Source organism: Dermacentor silvarum, chromosome 8 (assembly GCF_013339745.2).
Source record: "Dermacentor silvarum isolate Dsil-2018 chromosome 8, BIME_Dsil_1.4, whole genome shotgun sequence".
NCBI lineage: Eukaryota > Metazoa > Arthropoda > Arachnida > Ixodida > Ixodidae > Dermacentor > Dermacentor silvarum.
The window spans coordinates 63606194-63619503 of NC_051161.1; the positions used below are offsets into that span (position 1 = coordinate 63606194).

The 13310-nt window shown below is 46.5% G+C and overlaps 1 protein-coding gene across 16 annotated transcripts in view; it reads right to left on the reverse strand.

Annotated features, from left to right (window-relative positions):
- The window catches only part of LOC119461340 (E3 ubiquitin-protein ligase UBR5), a 135201-nt gene that overhangs the window by 94707 nt on the left and 27184 nt on the right, over positions 1–13310 (reverse strand). For all 16 annotated transcript variants that reach the window (XM_049672497.1, XM_049672494.1, XM_049672489.1 and 13 more), the window contains 4 exons: positions 12143–12467; positions 7546–7756; positions 4164–4318; positions 1999–2193 (listed from right to left, as the gene is read on the reverse strand). In XM_049672497.1, the coding sequence (XP_049528454.1) occupies positions 1999–2193; positions 4164–4318; positions 7546–7756; positions 12143–12467 (886 nt within the window). The remainder of the gene's footprint in view (positions 1–1998; positions 2194–4163; positions 4319–7545; positions 7757–12142; positions 12468–13310) is intronic.

Here is a 13310-nt window from a genome sequence, read left to right on the forward strand (position 1 = left end):
TTGAAGCACGAGACAGCACGCTCGCTGCCGCTGCCGCGCCTCCTCACTCAGCGTTCCGACAGTGAGTTTCCACGGTCATCGAGCAAGATGCGTTCATGTTTACCTGTGCACGCGTTGCACCGTGCTTGTTAATTTAGTTAGCAAGCGGGGCCTCATGGACAAACTGGCTCGCGAATAGATCGAGTTCGAAGATGCCGTCGTCGCGGCAAGGCCACCACGGCGGAAAGTGAAGATCACCTATTGTTTGCTGCCAACCTGCAAATAAAGCCCGTCTGAGTGCGTGTGTTTGAGAGCATCGTGACGTAGTTCTTTTTCGGCCAGTAAGTAGCCGCTAAACTGGCATTGGCGGTGAATTCGTACATCGTTTAGTGCGTACCTAAACGACGTTCCCCGCCGACTACGTAGTAACGAGGTTTGACTGTATCAAAAACCATTCCGCAACACAAGCAACTTGCAATGTTTGTGAGCAAAAAACTAAGTCAACTTTTGTGCATTCGGCCTCGGAGAAGCTGTGTCAAGTTCCCGCTTTTCACACTCTTGGGAAACATACGAGACTTGCCGAAATCTCAGATAAGTTTCAAATAGGCACATTTTATATTTTGAATTATCGGTGTATTGAACTATTTCACAATCCCCTTTGAGTTTGACAAATTCAGGATTGACTGCATTCAAAATTTTTAATCACACAGTCATTACTCGTAAACACAAGTATACTTCAAATGGCCTTCGAATATTTCAAAATGTCATCTGTGTGCAATCAAACAAAAATGTAGCAAAAGTTGTGGGGGTACTCCCCAACCCGCAACGCGTGCAATCGCAGCTACGCAGGGTTCGGGCGAATAAGGCAACGTTTACTGCTGCGGGCAATAAGGCACACTTGCAGAGGGAAGTCCACTCTGTGTTGTCGTTCCTTTGTCCCAAGAGCACGTTTGAGACCCCACAAAGTAGAATAAATTTCATCCGCGGGGGCATAGTATAGGCATAAAACATATGCCATGGAGCAGACTATGTCACTCGGAGAGCCAAACTTTTTACTGGCTCTACAGAGATAATTCGCACTCTCTGAAGTGTCCTGTGCACACAAACAAACTGCTTATTTGTTCCTAATGCTCCATTTGTGCTTTTAGTAACGCTTCATAACATGCACTGTAATGACAAAAACTTGCTAACGTTATGATACAGTCTACTTCTGTTATTCGACCCTGACGGGACTGACGACGGTGACCTAATTATCCGGTGGGTCGAATTAAACAAGATGCAGAAAAAACACTAAAACACACCGCCGATTAATTTGGCAGTATTTGCTCAATTCCAGTTGAAACAGCGGGCTGTAATTGAATTTCTGACTGTGGAAGGTTGTGGCTTATGTGGAGATTTAATGCGGCTGAATTTTGGTCTTTCACAGTCCTTGCTCACCTCCACACAGTGCTGACGTCAACACAGCCATCCCCGTAAACTGCAGTCAGACGACGATGAATGCTGATGGGTGCACAACCTTCCGCAGTCATAAATTCAATTAAAATTAAAATTAAGCATGCCAAAACTGCGTTCTGATTAAGAGGCAGGCCGTAGTGTGGGACTCCGGAATAATTGGGACCACCTGGGTTTCTTTAAACATGCACCTAAAAATAAGTACACGGGTGTTTTCGCATTTCGCTGCCATCGAAATGCGGCTGACGTTGCCGTGATTTGATCCCGCAACCTCGTGCTTAGCAGCACAGCACCATAGCCACTAAGCAACCATGGCGGGTAGAAATTCAATTACAGCACGCTGTTTCAACCGGACGTCACCACCAGACGCCATGGATTGCTCGATTACTCTAGAACGAGAAGAGATGAAGGTGAAGCAAGTGACATTCTATAGCATAAACATCAATGCATTAATGATAAAGAGTTCAAAATGTTTGCAGTACTACTGGCAAAGTAGTGGGCTTGGAGGCATTACTTTCTGAATCGCCCTCGTACATCTGACAAACCAGCCAAGGAAAGGCCTCCCACCTCCAGAGCAAGGACAACAATGCCAATCTGGTTCTTCTGGTTGGCTGCAGCATCCTTGAGTGGGTGCACACCTAAGCCCAGGGCCCGTACAGGAGGCAGGTCCAGCCACTGGGGGTCCCGAATGCTCTCGACACAGTCCTTGGCCAGAGGGTAGATGGTGCTGTTGCCATCGCGCAGCAACGTCAACGCTTCATTCTGCACGAGATGAATGCATACTTAAGAAAAAAAAAAAATGTATGACCCTGTAAAAGACCTCATTACGAGCCTTCATCATTACCTTTATACGAGGGTCATTCAAGGGTGACCCAGATTTTTCATCTATTAGATGAAACACAAACAAGAGCACAGTGATAATTTTTTATTTTGTATCGCTGTCTTTCTTCAGTATTCTTGCAGCATAGCCCATTAATTAAACACATGCAGAACAGTTCTATGCAAGATAGCAACAGCACGTGTGTTGATTGTAGAACAGCAACGTGTCAACAAAATCTCTAGCACGAAATAACATCAATCTTAATTAAATTTTCTGGCAGGCTGCAATAACACTGTTGTGACTGCTAAAGCAGCAGTTACCACAGCAACTGCTAAAACAAGCGCCACACATCAGATGTAACACCATTGCTCACAAGACCCGAGTGTACAGTTAAACCTCAATATAACGAAGTCAGTAAAATGGGCAATTTGTTTCATTATATCGAAATTTCATTACATCGAAATTCAACCTTTTATGCAAGTAAGTACAGTTGCCGATGAATCTTTCTAATATGAAAGGGGCCACAAAATTTTTCTAATTATCGGCCAATCAGAAACAGCAAACTTGAATGAGAAAAAGATTCGTTCTGTTGAATTTGAGTTGGCGATGAAAGATACAATCTCATGCCATTTCGACGATATCTTCACATCGACGGTATGAAGTGAAGCCAGCCACACCTTCACGCCACTTCGCCCACGGCCGATAGTTTTGCCCATTGTGGGACTACGCTATCATGAAGAGCTCCGGTAGCAGGGATCGAATCATTTGTCTACCTCTCGAACACATCTCTGAAACTTCAGGTTACACAACCTCCAGCACTTGATGCACAGGAAGACCCCACACATGTTGCCACACCATCTCAGCACACCTACTCTTTGCACACGCGACCGATAACATCTCTAAAAGAGCAAGCAGGCTGCGTATGTGCTTAGCCGCACTGACAGCTATTGCTCGGCCACGACCACGCTAGAAAAGGAGACTCGCACTAAGACGCAATTTTTCGTTCTTCTTGATATTGTTATAAGTAGACTGCACAGTATTTCATCTTAAATCCATAAATTTAACTAGAAGTTACAGGAAAACGTTGTGATGTGTTAACTATGACTGCTCACTTAAGTTGCAGAAAGATATTTATTGTCTTAGAACTAATAGTCTTCGTTCGTTTTTACAAAAACGAGCACAAATAAATGGGCAAGTAAGCTTTAGATCCGGTATTTTACTTCATTTGTTACAGTAGGGACAACAAGAGCAAGCAACTCTTTTTTAGGGTAGGGGTAATATCTAAAGAACTGTATAGCTGCACGGGGCCCTACAAAGCTTACTTAATGTACAAATTCCAACATGCCTATAAAGAACAGTGCACAATCTGTAATTACTGTGACTTTTTTTAAATATGCAAGCAAGCTTTTAGCCAGACAGGCAGGTACATAAGCGATGTTGGTTTCTCATGGTAATGCCCTACACCGAGAACAAACGATGTAGTGCGACCGTCGGAAGCCAATGTTTTAGGTCTGCGTGTGACCACAGCTCCTGTAGGGAAAGGTAACCATGGCTTCGATTGCGACCAGACTGCACGGAATGCCAAAAAGTCTATAAATGATGCATGCAGAGCCCCGAGTGAACTTCGTTTTGAAAAAATACTTTTTTTTACCAGTCTAAACTTAAGTGTTGCTCTTTAGTGTCGCTTAAAATCCTTACGGCCCCTTCTGTGTAAGCAAAATGTGCCGGTGACTGCACTTACTTGCATAAAAGGTTTCATTTTAATATAACGAAATTTCATATAAGGAAGTCAGGTGCCAATTTTACTGACTGTCATATTGAGGTTTAACTGCATAATGAATACGTCACTCACACACATCTACTGCACATCTACAGCATGTACGCCAAACAAAGATGAACATTTGAGGCAAACCTCTCCACTGATGGACAAGGAAATCTGACGTTGGTCCAAGCCAAGGAACGACTGCAGGTAGGTGGGGAAAGGGCTGTCCTGCTCAGCACGTCCAGTCACTATGTTGTACACCATGTAGCTTAGCTGGCCACCATTCTTCACCACAGCATGGATGCCTGATTAAGGAGAAAAATACTTCTATAATCACGAAAAATCGGAACATTGTTTACAAATGGTTACCTGATAATCGAGGCATAATTACCGTATCTACTTGAATCTAACGCGCACTTTTTTTTCCGATAAAACAGGTCCAAAAATTGCGTGCGCATTAGAATCGAGTAAGACCTTAATTTTGCGTTACCATATAGACATCGGCATTTCAAAATGGCCGCCTCGCACATGCTTCGAGCCTAGCTACACTCTAGCTTAGCTGCCATAGCTTCCTCCATGTGCTGCAGTACGTGTGCTTAGGCATTAGGCTACCGTCTGTCTTCCCGTTTTTTGCGTCTGCTCTATCAGCATGAAGTGCCAAGTTCATGATGCCGCATTTAAAAGGAAAGTGATCATGTCCGCGGAGACGGACGGAAATCAGGCTGTATCACGGGCGTTCGGTGAATCCGAAACTTGCGTGCGGGACTGGCGCAAACTGAAGGAGAAGATTTTCGCCAGCAAAGCAACACGGAAGGGTTTCAGTGAACCAAAGCAGGTCGTATTCTGCGACGATCCACTTCGGCGATACAATCGCCTTGGCCCTATCTTGAAAGCGATCTGCGACGGGGAGAGTCCGCTGTGTGCTGTGTTTTTGCTGCTTATAGGCCGTGTTGAAGCGAGAGGCATGCTAGCACGAAGGTCAATTCGCTTGCCAAGCTTCGTCACTCCAGCATTTTGACAGCGAGTTTGCGCGATCAACGAGCAAGATGTGTTCATGTTTCCTCGTGCGCACATGACACCGTGCTTATTAATGTATTTAGTAAGCGAATGTTTGCAAGTTGACACGGCTGATAAAACTGCTATCCTTACTTCGTATAGCGGTCTACTAATTTGCTATCGGAATCGATGCTTCGCTTTGGGGCGAAACTGAGGCTTTTTATTTATCGCAACTTTAGTGCATCGGGAGTAAATCTGTTTTTTTCAAATGAGAGAAAGTTGCATTTCTGTATGAAAGCATGAGGTACGCGGTACTGTAAAGGATTTTTTTTTTTTGTCACGGAAAACGGGTGCGCGTTACAATCTACGTTAGAATCGATTAAATACAATAATTTATAAACATGCCGCAGATTTAAAGCTTTGTACCTGAGCCTGAATCACGCCAATGTTGCAACCACTGGCAAATATAGAAATGCAAGCACATATCCTAGTTGAGCTTGTAACTGGGGGATGCATTTTTATACATGCAGCTGTTGTGTTCTCAACACATCCCCTATGTGGCAAAAATGCTAACAAATGTTCACTAACAAACATGCAAAAACACTGAGCATATTCAGCATGTATCCCAGATGGTCATTGTCAATAAAACATCAATTCCCTCGTAATAGGTCGAACTGACTAACAAACATGCATTTCAATTTATGAAGTTTACAGATGTAGCAGTGAATGTGCAAAACAGAAAAATGTAGCAACAGTAGATAAAAGCTCGTTAACTCGAATTCCGCGGGGATGGTACGAAAATTCGAATTATACAAAATTTGAACTAATGAAAGTCAGAAAAAATCGCTTGGTTAAGGCACGAATATAGTCCAACGTGGCGTGAGCGTGCGCGCGTGCACACGCTATGTCACATTGCCGAGAAGAATGTCTATAGTTCGACGCACTGGCACAGCCAACGTAACCAGACGCGGCCAATGCCGTCCGACGTGCCCGATGTCGAGATGGCTCTTGCTCCATCCGCGCATTCTTCGGGCTGAACGCGCCGACAGTCACAGACAGCCATTCGAAGCGGCACACAGGTTGGGGATCGTTCTGCGCATGCTCTGTCTGAAGAGAGCATCTGACGATGCGCGTCGAAGTATCGAGGGGGACGGCAGTTCGGCTGGCACAGCGCAAGTGGCGTAGCATGACTGACCACAAGCGACGCTCACCGGCCCGCCGAAAACGTAGTCGTTCATTTCAGCGCGCGGGCAAGCGTCGCTTGCGGCCAGTCTCGCTACGTCGCTGCGCTATGCCAGCCGAAATGCTATCTCCTCTATACTCCCGACGCGCGCGCCGTTGGCTGCTCTCTTCAGAGCATGTGCAGAACCATCCCCAACCCGCGTTTTGCTTTGAATGGCTGTCTGCGACTGTCGGCGAAGCGCGTTTTAGAGCACACGCCGCCCAGTGTGGCCAACATGCTCCTGCGCACTAGCACTCTCCCCAACCCCGTTGGAGCGGAGTTCGAATTATCGGTAACAGTGCGGATTTCAGTGTAAATTAGCGGGATGCGTTACATATTGCTTTCAATACATTGTTAGACGCACTGCGGCGGCTGCTTAGAATTATCCAAAATGTCCAATTAATGAATTGTGAAATAACAAGCTTTTACTGTATGTGGAATTGCAAGTATTACAAGAAATTATGGTAAGGGCAATGCCATTCCACACTAAATTAGGCCATGGAATAGTGTTCACAAATCAAGATGCAATACCATCAACTCGGTGCTGTTTCTTCTCTCCTAAAGACCTGACTCAACCCCTTTCATGTACACATTGTTGAGCAGGTCAGGCATCAATGATGGATGAACCAAGCACACAGCCAGCAGCACCAAGCTTGGTAGAGTGACTAATAGACCCTTTTCCAAATACGTGAGTACACTTCCCTGTATTGTTTATCTGACCAACTAATGGCGGCGCAGTCATGGTTTTTCACTGTTCATTATGAGAGCTAGGCCTACATTTTCCATGTAATAAGACAATTTAACAGTGATCGTATGTGCAGATTTAAAAAATGACAGTCACAAATATCTTGGCAAACTGCCTTGCAGAAAAGCTAGCTTTAGAATTATCAAAAGGGCCCATTGTGCAAAAAAAAAAAAAAAATGCGGGGCACCATCCGAAACATTGATAGCTGTCACAGCAGCAGCAGTCTAAAAAAACGATGGCAGCACAATAGCTCATACATTAGGAACCCAGGATTGAATCCTGGGCTGAGATTAAGAATTTTCATTACTGGCAACTCTTGCCTACAAAAACACGATAGAGCACGTGGACAGATCCCATAAAATCTGGACGAAGTGTCCGTAAAAGCTGCCAAATGTTTGATGTCCCATGTGAGGAGAACACTCATTATGTGTGTAATGCAATATGCATCCAGGTCTCATTAGGAAGAAGTAATAACTTGTACGAAGTGTTTCCAATTCATTCCTTCAATAACTTTCATTCTAGCTGGACAGCACAGCTTTGGAGGCACACACAACTGCAGTAGTTCACACCTTGGGAGTCAATGGCCATGGCCAGCAGCTGCACTCCATCAGGCAGGCAGACACGTCGGGGCGTGCGCTGCAAACAGTCAGGAAGGCGTGGTGTGGCCGATCCCCTCACAGGCTGCAGCTCATCCCGACGCAGCAGCCGACATTCAGCCAGAGGATCCTCTCCAGGCCCACTCTCACGACCAAAGCGCACTGCCACATATGCACCGTCCACCTGGAGGAAAACAACAGAGTAGATTGGTATCACTCAACAAAGCACCTACAAAAAAAAAGATGCTTTAAAGGTCAGGCAAAGCCAATGCCGAGAGAATCTACTCCAGCACAGCAATCTCAACACCAAACACATCTAGAAATCTGTCTCGCTACCTTCTTTCACTCTACCACAAGGTGACTTGCATGTGTCCAGTAGAAGTGAGACCTGCAAATCCAAATGTGACCCCTTTTGGAATGTATAGTCCATGCCAAACTCCAAAACAATTGCTTGTGTTTGTCACTTGATCTACAGTGCTAGTAACAATAAAGCACACCTGCAATAAGCCAAGTAAGCAAATCATGGCCAAGTTACCTCAGCTACACGATTCTGCTCATAGCCAATGCGACTTAACTCGGATTTCACGGGACTGAAAACCATGTCTGAATTAACCGAACGTCGAACTATTGAGGTTATCAAGAAAACAATAAACAGATGCTTACTACGACAACATGCTTTTATTGCGATAGCAATTATATGGACACTCAAAAGCAGATTTCTGCCGTCGGCGTCGCCGTCGCCGTGAGGTTCCGTATGACGTCAATGGAGATGAAATTGTCGCCGCGCCCCGAACGCTGTATGTGCGAGTGAAAGGGCGCGAGGGGCGCGCGCTTTCACGGGGAGTGAACGCACGGCGGAGAACAAACGCGCGTTCTGCGCCGTGCTCCCTTAAGGGCTGCAGAAGTAGGCGTCTCTTTCCTCCTTTACAATCACCATTTATGTAGAGCAAACGCGCCTTCTTCCGACGCGCGAAAGGCCATGGGGGAGGGGGGGGAGGGAAGCGAGGCGACGTTTAGCTGCGGCACCAAGTGCCTATTTATATCAGAGGCTCCGGTAACCGTCACCAACGCCGCACGCATTTTGAGCGAACGCGGGCATAATGCCGACGGCGTCGACAACAGTTCTGCGTGTTGCCGGTGATGCTGCATGTCCAAGTTTATACAGCTGATAAAGCTAATATCATTACTCCGTATAGCTCTCTACAAATTTGCTATCGCAATTGATGCTTCGCCTTTCAGGTGAAACTGCGACAACTTTTATTCATTGAATGAATGAGCAAATAAATCCTGTTTCTATCTTGCACAAAAGCTGTGCGGAAGCTGCAATTCTCGTCATTTCGTGACTTGATTGGCTCTATCAGCGGCAAAGGCTTAGCGACTTCCTTCGCAGCGCGGCCCCAGTGCACGCCTTCATCTGAGACCCATTTTTCACTACCACGCGCACATCCCAATTATTTTCTCGCCAGTGAGCTGGTTGCCAACAGATTGTCCGTTCATCATGATGTAGTCTGTGCGCTTCCTCCTCGACAGTTTAGCACAGAGTCAAAATGAAAGTACTGTTTGCTTCAATCGCTGCGGAAGAAACTGCGGCCACTATTGACGCAATCATGGACGGCGACTAAACAGTTATGAAGGCACTTGCCCGACACGTGAACAGATTCTAAACAAAACTACTGTTTGCTGCAACCACTGTGGACGAAACCGTGGTGGCTATCAACGCAATCATGAATGGCGACTACGCAGTTATGAAGGCATGTGGCAAACGCGGTCTTATGCGAGGCGGTAAACGCAAGAATAAAGGCTTTAAGGGGGGAGGAGGGGATGAAAAACAACTTTTTTGTTTCTTGACAGAAAGGGCTGAAATTTGGCACACACGCTGTACATTGCGATAGAGAGGCAAATCTAAAATTTCATTAAGATATCTTCATTAGTTTTTGTTTTATAAGAATTTACAAAAGTTTACAAGTTCCTTGCTCGTGGAAAGCCTGGCACAGTAACGAAACATGGTACGGAACTGGGAATACTGTGTATGTTTGCCCAGATGGCTACCTCAGGGCAAGACAGAGCCCTTTTTTTAAATTTCCTCGCTGAAAACTTTTAGCAGACCACCGAATTTAGTGTTGGTGATTAAAATTTTATCAATCAAATTTTGATTAAATATCACAAATCACAGACACAATATATTAAAAAAAAACGGGCTTGTCTTGCCCTCAGAAATTTATTCAGATACACAATAAAAAAAACCTTCTGGAAATCTGATGAGCAGTTACAGAGATATGGCGGGAACAAGCAGCCTCACCAGCCAAAAAAGTCATTTTTAGAAAATGAGCTTTGAAAGTTTAGAGCACATATATTGGTCTAAAATGACCCAGCAGCGTAACTGGAGATGTCCTTAGGCACTCTCTTCCTTTGTCGCCTTTCCACCTTCTCTTGAGATTGCTTCTTGGCCTTCTTCAAAATTTTTCGCCTTCACTTGTAGCGGTGGCAGCTTCAGGATCGCGCTCCATTGCTCTAAATTATCTAAATTTCCGCTCCGTCGCCGGCATAGCGCCAAGTGCTCGTTGCACAGCAGCGCGCTTTTTATCCGCCACCTCTTTCTCCTCACACGTCAGAAACGTGTTTGCAATTGCACAGTGGACGACGCAATCGCACTGTCCAAGGCAGATGAAAGAGGGTATGTGGAAGCTGTTGTTATCTAGGGCCAGTATTTTGTAGCGATGTGTAACGCTTTATTCAATGCTAGTCTTATCATCTACCGCTCACGGTCGGCTGATCCCGTTGATAACATTAGCGGACCGTCGCTCTGATTACTGACCAAGCGCAAAAAGGCATTAGCATCGGAAAGGCATCGCTACAAAATACCGGCCTAGAGCACTGTACTGCTGTCGATTAGCACGAGACACCAGGCGTGCTCGTCACGACAAATTCTCGCGCCGGTGGAACAGGAATCACGTTGCTAGAAGCGTCGACGCAACCACTCTCGCGTATATGAAGCAGAAGCTGCCCCATAAGAACCGTCGGTGCGGTCATCGTCGGCGCGCGGGCGGGCGGCGAGCTTCGCCATGCGGACGAGCTCCATAGAACGCTTCCTTGCACCGAACGCATGTAGCGTCTCGAGTTTAATCGGGCGCATCGTGACCGACCGCACAACAATCGGCAGGCCAAACGCAACAACGGTCTCATAAAGACGGTAGAAACTTCGAAAATATGCGAACGGCTGCAAAGATAGACGATAGCGAGCGCAACACACAAAGGTCACCGGCGATGGAGGAGCCGAAGCAGACGACGGCCGGAGTATTATGCAGGAGACCACTACGTCATCGCGCCCAGCAGCCAATGGGAGTGGCGGGCTCCCCCGCGTCCTTGAGGAGCGCGCGCTTCGCCCAATCTCAGCTTCGCCTCTCAGCCGCGGGAAACTTGAAAGCTCTCGCGAGCCCTCCAATCATGAGCGATTTACGCCTCTCACGTGCTGCCCCCGCCGCCGCGGGTGGCGGGGAAAAAAAGCGCAAGAATGCACGAACAAAACAACACCAAAATGGCGGCGCTCGGTGGAGCGGTAGAGAAATGGCGTTCGCACCAAGTAGGGGTATTTTGATCGCTCGCTCGCTGCTCGAGGGCTGCCGCGGCTCGTTATAAACTTTATTTGAAATAGTTTCGCGATGAATTAGACGTTGATATTTACAGAAATGGTAGTTTATAAGACATAGTGCCCGAATATGGGATTTTCCAAAAATCGCCTTTTTCGCGATTTTTCGGTTTTCAAAGGCCGCGTCCCCCCTTAAAGGCACAAATAGGCACGAAGCATTCTGGCGTTGCTGTCATTCACGCATGATTTTTGCTGATGACTATGGCGATGCCAACGGCACCGCTTCATTTCAATTGGACGCTAGAGCTGTTCTTGCTCTTGTGTCGCATATTTGCACCTCTCCGAGAGTTGTCCGAATTTACCTACGTGCAGCCACATATTTCCGAATGAATGAGAGTTTGATTGCATTAAATAATGCATATGCCTGCCGGGACCAGAGGACAAGTTTTAATTATCTGATTTTCCAAATTAACAAAGGTAGAATTAACGAGCTTTTGCTGTGTTAGGTGGGGCTCACACCACACCAACAGACTTCGAGCTCCTTCACGCAATTCAATCCCATCGCATGTAGAATAAAAGCAACAGAAAACAACTGTGGCAGGAGTGGCTGTGAACTGTGGCTTGACATGTACATGGTATCACAACATGGCAGAAAGCCAGGCACATGCAGACATTTTTTACCAAGAGCTTTGCAACTTTGTAACACACCATCGTAGTACTGCATGTTCAACAGTCCTGCACGGCCTTCATGACTGCAGCGCACTGTTATCTGGGCTGGCATGGTACATGTTCAGCTACATTCCAAGGCCCACCAGTATGTGCTGTTACAATGTCAGCTGTCAAACTACCACTCCTTCCTGAATACTCTCAACTTGAAAGAAATAGATCTTCACGTAATATTGCCAAGATGGATTCATGTGGCATTGCTTTTCACACCCACAGCGGGGCACTATCTCCTATGAAAAAGGCGCGGTGGGGACTCACCTTGATGACTCGCCCCACAGGAATGTTCTTCACATCCTCCACGAAGACAACGTCACGCAAATGCCACTCCTCCTCATCCCGGCGTTCAGAAGCCGCGTCCAACGATGACGTGCTGGCCTTGTGCTTGCGCTTGTGTGGCAGGGGGCTGTGTGCTGGCTCGCTACACGTTGACGAGGCTGGCGACGGTGGTGGTGGCATCTCGGTCCTGTCCGAGGACTTGGTCTCTGAGCTGGAAGATGCCACCTTGCTGCTGCTGCTGCTGCCGCCGCCACCACTACCACTGCTTCCTGCCCCGGAGCTGTCAGATGTCTCGGCTTTCTTCTCACTGAAGGCAGACACATAGAACACAACATAAACACCTATGCACAAGGCTTGTCAACATCAAAGCACAATGCTTAAAATCATCGCTGACTATAAAGGGCCTCTAACCAGGCCCAATTGCAAATATTGGTTATACACTGGAAGTTGTAAAGTACCATCTAGGGAATGTCTTGCCAAAAATGTTTCTAATCAGTTAATCATTGGAGGTGATAGAAGAAATGTACTGTCCTGTTACCATGCCGCCAGGAGTTGAGCTTCACTGTCAACAGAGGCACTCTCTACCTTTGCCTCAACTGGCATCTGCCCCCAAGCAGTGTTCCTTCCTTGCCTTCTCCCAAACCAGAGCCGAGAAACAGCCATCGCATTCACACGATGAACCCCACCTATTTTATTTCTTCCTTTCCATTTTTGCTGAGCAGTGCACTTACAGCACAGCATTGTGCGGTTCATATTGCATGATTAGCCAAAGTCACATGCCATGACACGGTTGGTGATGCTGCAGGCAGTACAACATGACCCTGACTCTCGCTGAAAGCACGACTCTTTCGAGAGGAAGGGCGCGCAGCCTCCTATTTGAAATTTTAGCTGTTTTCGTGCCACGCAGCTGTCCATTTCATAATTTGTAGACACGATCGCCACCACATTATCCACACACCGTGCTTGTTTATTTGCAATGCCCAAATCTTGTGAGGGTCACTTTAACACTTCAAATGCGTTGTGCACAACTGTACATGTCAAGATAGTGCATCAAACGCAAAAGCACTAATGAGAATACAGTAAAACCTCGATAATTCAATCTCCGATTAGTATTGGAAGTTAGGTTAATTTGTAGATTTTGTACAGTTCC